Below are 13,532 nucleotides of genomic sequence, written 5' to 3'. Positions count from 1 at the left end.
GTTTCACTTTGTGGTAAAGCTTCTACAATCGGCTTTGTGGTGCCGGAATTCTCGATCGGTGCCTATTTATTTTCCCCGCAGTTTGGTCAGAGAAAGAAGGAACGCAAGGGAAACTCGAAGCGATATAGAGCCAGGCGGCGTGTATACATCAAGAACAAGACAGTACGGGGTTACTTTTCTCACCCGTATCTACGACCTGGGTACGGGCGAATCGAGATATACGAAAGAAAAAAAATAAAGTCGAGGAGGCATCGAGGTGATCAATTTTCACGAGGATAGTAGTTAGGTACAAGCTAGGTCAAACGATTCGTTGGTGCCGTTTCAGTCGTAGCCGTTGAACGAGGCGGGGGCTTGATTCACTTTCGGTCATCCAAAAGATAGGCTCGGTACCCTTCCATTGATTTACCACGAGCCTGTTTTTGCGATTGAACCATTTCATTTTTTTTTTGAAATTTTGGTAAAAATTGTGGAGACATTTGCCAAGAGTGTTCATCGACTTCTCTGTGAATTTAACATTTCAAAATCTTGCTTTTAGTTATTACGAAATACCAAAATTCCGATTGAACGTGAGCAGTGTAATGACGAGTGCAAATCTCTTCGTTTCCGTGATATAAATGTTTGTCGAAGATGGCACATGGTAGCAGGAGTTCCATGCGATGGACGTAGTTACGGTTCGCCATAGTTTACTGACACGCATTATACCGTGACTGATGGATATATCTATATATCTCATAATCCTTGAAGAAATCGCGTGTGCTTCCCCACACCGGATTAAGGGTTTGGCTCCAGCCACGCGAGGTCCATCAATTATTCTACGAGGGTAGACGAGGCCAACCGGGCATTCGCTTAACGCCCAGCGTATCTATCAAGTACTTTAGAGGAACTTTCCTCACGAAGTAACTACACGAGTCTACCTTACACCAGGAATCTGTACAGACATTGCCAGGGGATCGTATACCTGCGAGGATCCTCGTGAATTTCTGCAAGCCTTCTATCGACAAGATACCAACCCCTTGGGGGTTCAATGGACCGTAAGAGAAGCGGCTACTTTCTTTAGGGAGGTCAGAGAAAAACATAACGCTTCAATGTCCGCACGTTGTCGTGCTCAGAACATTCTCTCAATTACATTCCATCTGCAGATCTACATCGTTGCTTTTCGTCATGGCGATGGGACTAACTGAGCAAACTTGGTATGAGGGATCAAGTTATTTAGTTACTGTTAAAGTAGTTCAGCCGTTCTATGACTAGTCAAGTCTGCAACTACTTTATGTTGATTAATTTTAAGTCTAAATTATTAATAAAGTTATAACAAACACTTAAATTGAGAATATAATTATGATAAGAAAATTTTCTTCGTGATATAAACTTTTCCGAAGCTCGAACACCGTACAATTCTTTCACAATTAATATGATTGTGAGTTCTTCCTCTAGGGTACCGTGTTAAAAACTCAAAATTATAAATGAAATAATTCCAAATTTTGCTCAGGAACTGTGTTTATCGTTATCAGGGGACCTTAAACGATCATTTACCACAAAAAAGTGGATCTTCACCGTACTTCGTTGAACGGCCGATCTATTTTAAGTACACTGAGAAAAAAAGCGATTGGAACAACGAAATGTGGCATTACGAGGTGCCAGTGAAAATGATATGATCATCACTAGGTTAATTATGATCAAACGAATAAAATAGTTTTCGATCAAACTGCAGATTCATTCTCTCCGAAAACACTGCAGTCGAATGAAGAAAACTCTTCCAATAACATAAATTGCTGTTGAATCCACTTTTTTTTTCTCACTGTAGTTGCGTGTTCGATGAAGCATGAACGGGGCAAACACTCGATTTTCAGTAGTGCAAAAGTTGCGCGACGTTTTGATATATCGAAAAAAACGTAGATTCCATCTGGTGGGGCTGCACCGATAATTCTAGCCTGCAGGTGTACAGTTTCGTAGCACTTGGTGCACAACTCATCCAAAAACGCTTCGGAAAGAACTTGCCGTGCTAAATGAAAGAGATGAATAATGCATGAAACTCCATTGAAGGATGGAGAAAGTGAAGGAAAAATTAGGAGGCTACGGGAAGCAGGTGATCCAGCAAAGAGCGCCCTCTGCGGCAACACAATGGACCTCAATCCTAAGACGGCCATTTCACATCACCACATTCCTCTCATCACGATGCTGTAGATTCAGCTGGGTTTTCACACCGGTATATTATTGCTACGTGCAAAAAGATATTCGAAGGTCGTGCTACACACGTACACACGTTATACTCCAATTCCAAGTAACACACATGACTGAGGCGAGTTTCTTGCTTCGGTCACGAAAGACACAGTCCTCGAGCCCCTTTGTCCAGAGGTTGCTTGCTCTTCTCGCCTCCTTTCGCAACCCACCATCCATTCGGTCGCTCTCGTAAGCCCTTAGAAAAGGCTTAGCAGGCGGAAATTCCAATGCACTCGACAAATGTGACCGGGAGTACATTCGCGAAACTCGGAGCTTGCACAACTCCGCCTCCTCCCTCTCCTTCATCTTTTCATTCTTTAGAGTCGCTTTCAAGTTACTCTTCGCGAGCTCACCCCTCTCTTCACGGGATGAATTTTCTTGAATGCAACTCCCTGGTAATGGCCAACGGAGAGCCCTCGATCAATGTTGCGTTTCGGGCTTGGCATGATTCAATGAAATGGCACTGAGATTAAGGGTAAACGTGGCCGCTGATATGGTACACTTGAGACACTTGATTATCGTGTTACACGAAAAAATTTCGCTCGGGAAGCACAGATTGAAGCTTCGATCAAAAGGACCCTTCGTGATACATTTAGCAGTATTATCATCAGAGTAATTTCGATACCAAAATCAACAATTATTTTGAATTTCAACCGTTTTGATCATCGTTCCCATGACATCTAGCCAAGTCGGAGAACATTTGGTGTTTATCGATGTCGAGGCTTTTCTTTTTCGTATAAACTTTCAAGTGTATTTCCCTCGGCTGCATTGCTCAGCAAGAGTGATTGAATGGAAAAAAGCTCGGTGATACGAGAAATTGACGTGAAAGCCATTGGCTGTGAGAAGTTTCATTCGGTGGTCCGGAAGGGTGGTGTTATAACATTGGAGTATTCAGATAGCACTGCTGGTCAACCTAGCAATCGCAATAAAAGCGAACACGATTTTTTTCCCCTCGATTTTCACGTTCCACTACTCGTGCTCTATTGATGTATGTTTTCTCTGGATTTTCTAGTGGCTTCCCATGCTTGCTCATATCCAGTATGTCTTTTCATCTTTTAAACATTTTTTTGAATAGCCAGCCCGCCGCAATAGGTTGGAGAGGTGAAAGCAGCAATCAAATATGGTAGCAGTGTTTTCGCGTGCATGAGAAGTCATCTTTTACATACGAACGAATGAAGTAATTGTTGACTTTGACGAGAGTAATATTTGAGGATCAACAGCCTTGTGGGCCTCATCAGCGTTTCCTGCTTTTCGTGTGTGCAACGCTCGGAGCCCGGTATTTAGCCTAATATCGACGCCTTTTCGACGATCTCTTTTGGAGGATGATCTTCTGAATAGAGTTGAAAGCTCGCCTCCTTCGGGTACCCTTTCCCACGCGGTCATTCAAAAAGACGAGAAACCAGTATTAGCGGCCTTTGAGGGTGACAGTAGCGAATCTGTTGGGATCAGGCAGCGGTTAAGGGTTTGGGTGAACACCGAAAACTTCCGAGATTGTACGACAGTTTCGCTGTAGCGAGGGGTGGATAGTAGACCGCTGAGATTCGAACGAGTCACCGGGCTTATCGGCGACTATGTTAGTTTCGGACTTTAACCCTCTTGACCTTCGAGATATGCTGGAATATTGGGCATTCTTTCAGCAATTTATTCAAGCTTGATAATGTTCACTCCAAAGCAGCACTGAAACTCGAGTTACTCACGTTTTTATGTTCGTAATTATCAACGATGAATTAACAGCATAAGTCAATCCCTCGATTTATGCTTATGAGTTTCTAAAGATATAACACGAAGAAGAATGTACGTGGCTTTGCCCGAAAGTGATGTGGTTAAAACTGAGTACAACTATGTAGTCGAAGATTTTCCGGTTCCGCTGTGACACGTCAGCTCATCAGCACTGCTGATGTAGCTTGTTGTAAAATTCATTGAGTTAAGAAAAACTTTCACCATTTCCGGAGAAGTTTTTTTCCGGTAAAAGTGATCCAATACTAAGTAAGTACATTGATGATAAATATTGACGTACCAGGAATCAAGGTTTAATAATCGATCTGTAGTATTAAAAAAAATTATCAGGCGAGCGTATATGAAGGAAGGTGAAAATTGTTGTCGTAGTAACACAAAATAAATAGTTATCATATTTCTCTTTTTCGAAGTAGTTTTTCAAATAACCGAGTGACCCAACCAGACGTTTAGATTTTCGAAGTTTACATTATCGATGTTTACGATTGTTTTCTTTATAATCACGTCTCACTTATTATAATGAACAATTTGAAAATTATATCGCAATAAAATATTATCCTACAAACCTCTCGATTACATAATCGAATACACGGAGAAAACGGTTTTGTTTTGTGTAGTGAGGAACATATTATTTTTCAAGAATTTTCAAAGTATTTAGCCACCGATTACAAACAGCATAGTATTTGTTGAATTTCGCTATCTTTCGTCCCTTGAATTCTAAGCAGCTTTATGTGGATAGCAAAAAGTGATGCACGTGAGAATTATATTTCGTTTTGTTTTCGGGTGTTATTCATCACGTCAGACTAGCACTTACTGAAGTGGAAGTGTATTGTAAATCACAAATTTTGACAGTCAGCATAGTAAATTCTATGATAAATACCCGAATGTACACCGAATACGTGTGACATTTTAACATACATATAGTCTTTTTTCAGGGCTGCCCGAGCATACTTTACAATATACACATTTCAAGTGACTGAAAACGTTTTTTACTGTGCTTATAGAGAAAAGACTCTTGAGTCTTTTGAATAAAAGCTATGGGTCTTTTTACTATGATGGATAGAACAGTTCTTATTACTGCTCTTCGAATTAATGCTGTAATCCAGTACATATATACAGTCCCTCAGATACTATATTCCTAGTACATTCCTCTATAATTTTTGGACTCGTTTTTTCTATATATGAAAAAAAATGTCCATTTCATTTTTCCATAATGTGTTACCGTTGGAACTTTTTCAAGCTCTTTTTTATTTAAATACTTATTCGAGCGTTCAATGGATTATAAGCAGAAAAGAATTTAGTTATTCGCAATCAATAATAAAGAAAAGAATCAGAGCCAACACTTCACTACAGTGGCGGAAGTTTGATCGAGATCATCGCGATGGCGAGCCTTCGGTTATATATCGAGGACACGATTAATTATAAAAGTCGTCGAAGCAGCTCAGATCGCCTCAAGATCGAGGGTTCGAGCCAGACTCGCGGCCTTCTCTCGGCGGGATTGGCTTCAAAATCTAATGAGCCGTCTTAATCGTCTTCGCCACCGCATACCGTCTGGAGCGAAGCCGTTAGAGGTGACTCCCAGAGGTAAGCGAAACTCTCGATGCCGTTTAATCGACGATATAGGCGAGAAGAGCGCACTCCACTTGCCAATTTGCCTCGTTTGTGCATAGGGTGCCTCCTTTCGATAGACCAACTTCATAGGCGTCTGAAATTTCTCGGAAATTGCGTGCGAAGAATAAAATTTTTCTCCAACTGCTTTATTTCTCAGTTACAATAATTCAATCCAAAGTGACGGGATCCAAAGTGAAAATAATTTTGTTTTTCATTTTCTATTCACTCTGCGACTGATGGAAAATCGTATTTACACAATTTTCTAATATAAAACGACAAAATTCGAAATTTTATTTCAATTAAACAATGTCAGAAATCTATTGCGATTATTGCCAAAGATTCCAGTTCAATGCCAAAAAAATCGATTCAGTTTCATGAGAAATGTGAATAAATGAACACTCATTTGTTCTTCTATTGAAATTTCGGATTTCGCGATCCTCAACGTGTATAACTATGGTCTGAGAACTCGGAGAATGCCAGCGAGGTAAGCAGTTCTCAACGACGTATAGGCACGATAGAACCTCGTCATATATTAATATCTCAGCCTCTAGAGAGTGATTCCGTGATTGAGGAGTACCTGAGACCGAATTTCATCGGAATACTCAGATAGAGATGGAACATTGAGAGACAGCGAAATCGAGATAGAGATAGAGAAGGAATGCACAGAATACGCGGTTCTGCTGCTATGCATTGCAATTCCTAACCGGAGGCTCTTTGGGCTCGATTGTCTCCATCGAAATTCGGAGTGCACGCGACTTGTGTGCCTGTCGTTGTTCGAGAGGCTCTCCTTAGCCTAAATTTTTCCCTCCCCCCAGATTACACAAACTGTAATTGAAAAAGTGTTTACGAAAATAGTGGGCCAGCTTTCGGGCCAAATGAATGATTCTCTAAATCGTTTCCGTCTGACTCACAACACAAATCTTGACAAACTTTTCCTGCGTCTAAGTTTAAAAACCAACAAAAATCAAAGACGTTATAAAAAAAAAAACAAAAAAACAAAAAAAAAAGTTTAAACTCAATGATTTTTCAGTACTGGAAATGAGAAAAGTTATAAAGTTATACATCAATCGCCGTTTTCAATTCTAATGTTTTGTACAAAAAGTTACAGCTCGTGGTGCGTTTTATTTACTAGAAAAATGGAAGGTGAACCCGAGACTCGCTTCACCTTGGAGCAACTTAAACTGGCTACTGATTCACGCGAACGTGAAGGAGTAATTATTGAAGGGTTGTGAAAATTACGATGAAACGTTGAGCAGAGTTGTTTATTCGTACGTGAAATTTAGCCGTGTCGAACGAAAACTCTGGAAAGGGTTCCTTGACGTGAGCGCTTGTATATATATGTTATACGGAGTTACGTATTTGCCATTACCGAGAGGGTAGGTGGTCGGTGGCTGAACGCCAGACCTTTAGTATGTTGCGGCGGGGTTCGCGCGTTTGGGAAACACATAATATAAATCCTCGATTCGTCATATACTATATACAGATAGATGTATGCATTATGTACACGCCTCTATACATACGAGCACACATAAACTATTTGTATAATTACGACGCCGGAGTAAACTCGCCCGAACTATAATTCATCCATAGTGTAACAAACATAGCAGTCTATACGTTACGACGGCGACGTCGTGTTATGCTCAGGGAGAATTGACAAAGTAACTTGGATATTCGTACGGGCATGAGAGATTCAGAGACTAAAGAGCAAATGTATTTAAGGGTATGCACGTCAATAAACTCAAAGGGCGAAACTGATTCATGTTTTTTTATCGATCACACTTTGTGCAAAAATTTTCTTATGTGATGAGAGAAAAAACATGTTTTGGAGTTTGTGTATGGAGTGCTGGATTGCAGCATTAACTTGAAGAGCAGCGTAATAAGAATTGTTTTATAGTCAAAAGACCAATAGCAATACCTTTTATTGAGAAGACTCAAGAGTCTTTTTCTCTATGAGCATGAAAAAAAATTGTTGATTCAATAGCAATTGATGTTATTGCAAGAGTTTTCTTCATTCAACTGCAATGTTTTCAGAGAGAACGAACACCTGCCGTTTGATCTAAAACTGTGTGTAGTAAAAAATGTTTTTAGTCACTTCAAATGTTTACGTTGTAAAGTATGCTCGGGCAGCCCTGAAAAAAAATTATATGTATGGTATTCGGTGTATATTCGTGTATTTACCATAGAATTTACTATGCTGAGAGTCAAAATTTGTGATTTACACATTTCCACTTATCAGTAAGTGCTGGTCTGACGTGATGAATAACACTCGAAAACAATACGAAATATAGTTCGCACGTGCATCATTTTTTGCTATCGACATAAAGCTACTTAGAATTAAAGGGACGAAAAACAGCAAAATTCAAAAAATACTATGCTGCTTGTTATCGGTGGCTGAAACTTTTGAAAATTCTTGAAAAATAATATATTCTCCACTATACAAAACGAACCGGTTTTCTTCGTGTGCTGCAGTACTCGAGATTTCGTTTTGCATTGCAAGCGAGTAGTTTTTATTCGATTGTTTTTTTCTACTTTTGGATTGTGGGGTTTCTTTTTTCTATAACTTGACAATTTAACGAAAATATTCCGTTTCTACAGTCGAAAATTTGAACTGGAATGTGAGATAATATGGGGAATTTGCAAATACTAGGGGAAGGAGAAAATCTGTGAAAAAAGTTGGAGCGTCGTAACGTTGGTCGTTTCGAGTTATTTAGATGGGAGATCAGTTTTACGGAATGAAATGGTAACACTTATCAGGATTTCGTACAGATTGGATCGTGTCTTTTCTGCAAGTTCGGGAATCGGTTTAAGTACAAAGTTTTTATTCGTTAAGGCGATCCTCATCGGTGGTTATTTGTGCAGGAACGATATCGGGATATCGTTCACCTCAAAGACATGCCACCATGCATGAATATACTCTGGTATAAAACTCACGGATTCGAGCTTATATACGCGACGCAAAGTAAGCACTCAAACTCTCCGAAACGAACCAACTTTCGTCTGTGAAATAGCAATTGGAAAAAGCAGTCGACAAAAGACTACAGCCTCGTCTGATTCGTCTGCTAGGATTTCGCCAAGATTATGACAATTTACTGAAGTGGACCGGAACGAGCGGTGATTGCTCAATTCTCTTCACCAGACTTGGACCACTGTGTGGCCTCTTTTACTCGCTTTCATTTTATATAAAAAAAGATGCTCGCAACGAGATAACCTCCGCATTATTAAACCACAATGTCGTCCCGATTATCACGATTGATACTGTCGATTGGAGGTGAATTCATGCGCTTCAAAATCTCCCTAAAATGCAAACGCAACGGAGAATATCAACCATCAAATCCCACGGCCCGCATCAATGGTGGAATCGCAACGAATCAGAATATGAAAAACCAATAATTCATCGAAAAATTTTCAAATCCAAATTTAAATTTAAACTTTTCATCATTCGCAGTTTTAATCACTCATAAAACTACCGGTTTTCCTCAATTGTTTGGTTATTTCCTAGAAAGTGTCAAAGTTAGCAACTTCTAATAGAAATCGAAAAGACTGCGAATATACGTCTGTGTATTGAATGAAGAGCACAGGTTTGCACATCGTTTGAACAGTTGTTCAAGCGTCGGGCTCATTTCGCCACCAGGTTTGTTGTTTACACGCGTCTGCCTCCATCGATCGCAAACAAGAAAGCTCCTGTTACACATACATATATATAAATCCTTTTCCCATGATCTATGAATTCGAGTGTGTGCGTGGGTGCATATGCATCCAAGAGCAAGAGTAGTGGGCGGTGAACGTGGTTCTGTTTCGGTAACGTGGGTTCTCGCGTGTCACTGTTATACGACTGTCTCAAATGTTTGCACACCACACACGGTGGGGACTGCGTTGAGTTGTGCACATTCGCCAGCTTAATTGTCTGGCTCATTAAGAGGGTCGAAAAACTTTTTCGTGTTTCATGAGTATCTTGCTCATTAAGAATCGTTCAATGGGGATATGACTAGAAATGACGGTGACTGCAGAAATAATGCGGAAAACAATCGCGTCGAGCTAATTGGTTTTCGTTACTAAATCGCTTTGGGTATCGGTTACGCGAGCACTGCAAAAACAACTAGTAGAAAACGAGTTGCCAATAATATCTAAATTCACGTAAAGTGAAACTCATGAGGTTGACCGATTGTAAACTCTGGTTTTGGAAACGAGAAATTCAGATCAAAAGATCTGCAAATTTTTAGAGCAAACCCGAGTGAGAAACAAAGTCATTGGAACAACGAAATGTGGCATTGCGAGGCGCCAATGAAATATACGATCATCACAAGGTTCAATGTGATTAAACGAACTAAAGAGTTTTAGATCAAACTGCAGATTCATTATCTCCGAAAATATTGCAGTTGAGTGAAGAAAACTCTTCCAATAACATCAATTCTTATTGAATCAACAATGTTTTTTCTCAATCCATCTACGAATAAGTTAAACTATCGAAGTTTAAAGATTGTGCGTTTGGGATGCAATACCAAAATATCAAATGAAAAATTCGTTATTATGGAAACTTGCATCCATCGGTTGACGGTTTTCTCTCAACTGTTATCAATATTTATTTTGGATTGAAATTGAGAAACGCTCGACAATTTCACTTGCACTGGATTCAATAAGTATTGAATCGCATACCTACGAAAAAATGGTGAGTCAGGACTTATTTGACGAGCGTACGGTGCAGTATATGGCCGAAGACTGCTCATCATTTTCAGAAAAAAGTAATAATTCACAGGCTTTTGTCGCGAATCGATTTTACGTGACTGTATACACGTTACAGCACAATCTTTACTCAACGTTGAACGTCAGGAGATAAGATATCTTCCTTTGAACGGTTAAAAGCACCTGCACAACAACTCTGGTGAGGAAGAAAGAAAGAGCGAACGTAGGGGAAATTATGCGTGCTCATGGAAGCAAGCATCTGAAGTTGTATCATTTCCCATAGCAGAGTAATTCATATTTTAACTGGAATCGCGAATAGCTTTGATCGCCATGGATATTTTATGGATGAATATACATTTTTTTATTCCCCTCACATCGATGGATCATTCAGAATCATTCGTTTCAGTTGGAATAATTTTTTTATTCCCCTCACATCGATGGATCATTCAGAATCATTCGTTTCAGTTGGAATATAACGTCTACATTTTTTGTCATTTTAAACATTTTATTATACTTTGAAAAATTCGTTTGGCTGACGTCCCTAGAAATTGGAGGTTTTGCAGTTGAATTATTTCTCGTCGAATTAATCTGTAGCTTCATCTGAAACTATTTCGGTCGCATTCAATCATTCTTAACCTTGCGATGATCATATATTTTATTCGCATCCCTATGATATCGTGATCAACGATTTATAATTCCTGTTTACGGTCGAGGTGGGCAATACTATTTGGATTTTCGAACAGTGTATAATCCGACGAGTTATAGATTAATAAATCAGAATCCAAATGCCATTATTTGAATACAATCGAACGACGTAATTTCACATGTTTTGTCGAAGCGTTCAACGTCCTCTCATACTCTGTACATACGGCATGTAACGCAATTACCCAGATAATGTAAATATGTTCGAAAGTTAAGGTGTGGGGATTTAAATGACGTCCAGTTGACTTTTAAGTGGTTGAGAAAACGCCCTTTTGCTTGTCTATAAGTATGTTTGAATGATATTGATTCAGTGATATATTTATGAAATGAATTTGCCAACAACGCCAATGTGATTAACGGAAGCTAGACAGAATTGAGGAAAAAAGGCTCGGCGATCATGAAGGGCGGATGAAAAGCGCTACATAAGCTTTCGTGTCAGTATATAGTGGAATCGTTTCCTCGTTTACTATCCGGGCTCTATATGCTCTGTAACTCGTTTGTATTTTTTTTTTATCCACTCTCATTCTCCGACTATCTTTCCCTCCGTTATTTTCCTTTTTTCTATGTCTCTTCTACTGTTTGTGGATATTCATCGCAAACGAACGTCGGTAGCGTAGTTTAATCGAAGCTCTACCGGATTTTTCCAATTCTTCAAAAATTATTGTTGAATAATAAAAGAGAAAAAAAATCGACGGGGTTACAAGCTCTTTCAAATCCTTCTGAATTTAAATCGAAAAAAAAATATTTGAAAATTAGCAGACTTCGCCACATAAAATACTCTGCACAACTTTATGGCGTACCAGGGCGTGGCTGTAAAGTTCTTGGTAGAGTCGAGGGTCGGGAGAAGTTCATTCTCTGAGGGCCTATCAAAGAGCTATTAAAAATGTTCTCTCCTACTCCGATGAAAGGCCAATGTAACGGCAAAATTACTTATCGACATGAAAATTATGTTTTTACTTTTCTTGTCACACCAATCCAGAATACGTACGAATAGACATAAATATGAATTGTGTCGTCGAAATGGCGGTTTTACGATGTTGTACTCCTGTTTGATTTCGTTGTGTATTCATCTTGATTGTGCTGTTATTTCGACTGCAATTCTCTTGAATCACTGCTATCGTCCAAAAATCAATCGAACAATGAAAACTCAGAATATAAGTTTGAAACCACCTGATTTACAAATCGTCGAAAATGTCGAAAATTTTTTGAGAGACTTCGATAATCCATAAAAGTTGTTGGACAACCACTTTTTTAATTTCCAAAATCATAAGAAACAGTGGACGAAAGTCTTTCTCAGGGTCTGAAATTCACGTGACAATTATTGGGGATAAGTTAGGGCAGGGCTCACCCACATTGGCTTTTGTCTCTTTCAATTGATAACAAAATCACTTTCAGTATTTGCAGAAAAAAAAATGTATTCGTTTCATTTGAGTTTAAACTTTGTTCGAATAAACTAAAAATATTTTCAGCATAAATGAAATGGATTTGATCCAGCAACTGGTTGCATACGACTTGCGCAATAATTGAAGTTTGTTTAACATTAATTTTTAGTATTTCGATATTTATTTGTTTGATTTATTTAGATGAATTTCGATTAGGAACTTTTAGGTTCTATCGCAGTCTTCTTGATAAATATTTCCATCATGAGACATGATTTTCTCAATTAGATGCCCTATCAAAAGTTATTAAAATACGATAGCTTTCTTTATTAACGAAACCGAAGAGAAATTACTCGCCGCAGCGCCCATTTTTCATGCGATATGAATCCATTAAACTCTATATGTACCGTCTATGCGCAAAACGAAGTTTTACGTTTCGTCGTTCTACAAAAATTTTACGCAAGCTCATATATCAACGGAATGTTTATTATTTTTGTTTAAAAATAATTTATTTTGCATGGGCTTATCGCTCTTGTTGCTCGTATAACGAGGTGAAAACACGCGCGTTTTCAAATAGTTCGGGTCTAAATCAATACTCAACAATACAAATACAAATAGACAGTTTTCTCAGCTGGCGCTTGCTTCTTTTTCGGAAACTCTTTTACCTCGTTTTTTCATCCCCATTAAAAAACGAACGCACGCACATTATATAGTATTCACAAATTAATTAAATCTTCAAAAGATGACCGCATTTGTTTCACAATTGGTAAAATCGTCTCCGATAAATTAACGCCTCTGTTGACAGCATGCTTTGTCACTACGTCAATCGACATAATAATTAATAGAAATGTCATCTCATATATGAGTCATTTTGTCTTATTTGACTTTTCCAATCGTACTCACTTATTGTACAGAACTATGTCCGGTCGCCAGATATGATCGGACGGTACGTGCAACATGTGTACACCTCCATACTCTTTGGGCTCCCAGCGCAGTTTGTAGTCGTACCATGACTTGAAACAATTCAAGAAAAATCAGGATCACCATATGTTTTTGGGCTCTGTGTGCTTAACTGAATAAATGAATAAATTGAAGGAAGTAAACAATCGATTGATGAATTACGTCAAAATGCTAACGGTTTCCAACCCCGCGGAGATTGAGCGACGGGAACGACAACAAAAAGTCCAAATATTGGTACCGCCACGATGA

At 38.9% G+C, this 13,532-nt stretch overlaps 1 protein-coding gene across 11 annotated transcripts in view; it reads right to left on the bottom strand.

Annotated features, from left to right (window-relative positions):
* Positions 1-13,532, bottom strand: part of nAChRalpha4 (nicotinic acetylcholine receptor alpha4) — a 154,245-nt gene that overhangs the window by 75,210 nt on the left and 65,503 nt on the right. For 10 of the 11 annotated variants that reach the window (XM_043426737.1, XM_043426704.1, XM_043426686.1 and 7 more), the window contains one exon: positions 13,227-13,336. In XM_043426737.1, coding sequence (XP_043282672.1) covers positions 13,227-13,336 — 110 coding nt within the window. Of the gene's footprint in view, positions 1-12,988; positions 13,138-13,226; positions 13,337-13,532 lie in introns of those variants that run through there. The other variant, XM_043426747.1, reaches the window with a different exon arrangement.

This window comes from Venturia canescens, chromosome 1, assembly GCF_019457755.1.
Source record: "Venturia canescens isolate UGA chromosome 1, ASM1945775v1, whole genome shotgun sequence".
Taxonomy (NCBI): Eukaryota; Metazoa; Arthropoda; class Insecta; order Hymenoptera; family Ichneumonidae; genus Venturia; species Venturia canescens.
The sequence above is the reverse complement of the archived record's forward strand: the minus strand, read 5'-3'. Positions and strand labels throughout refer to the sequence as shown.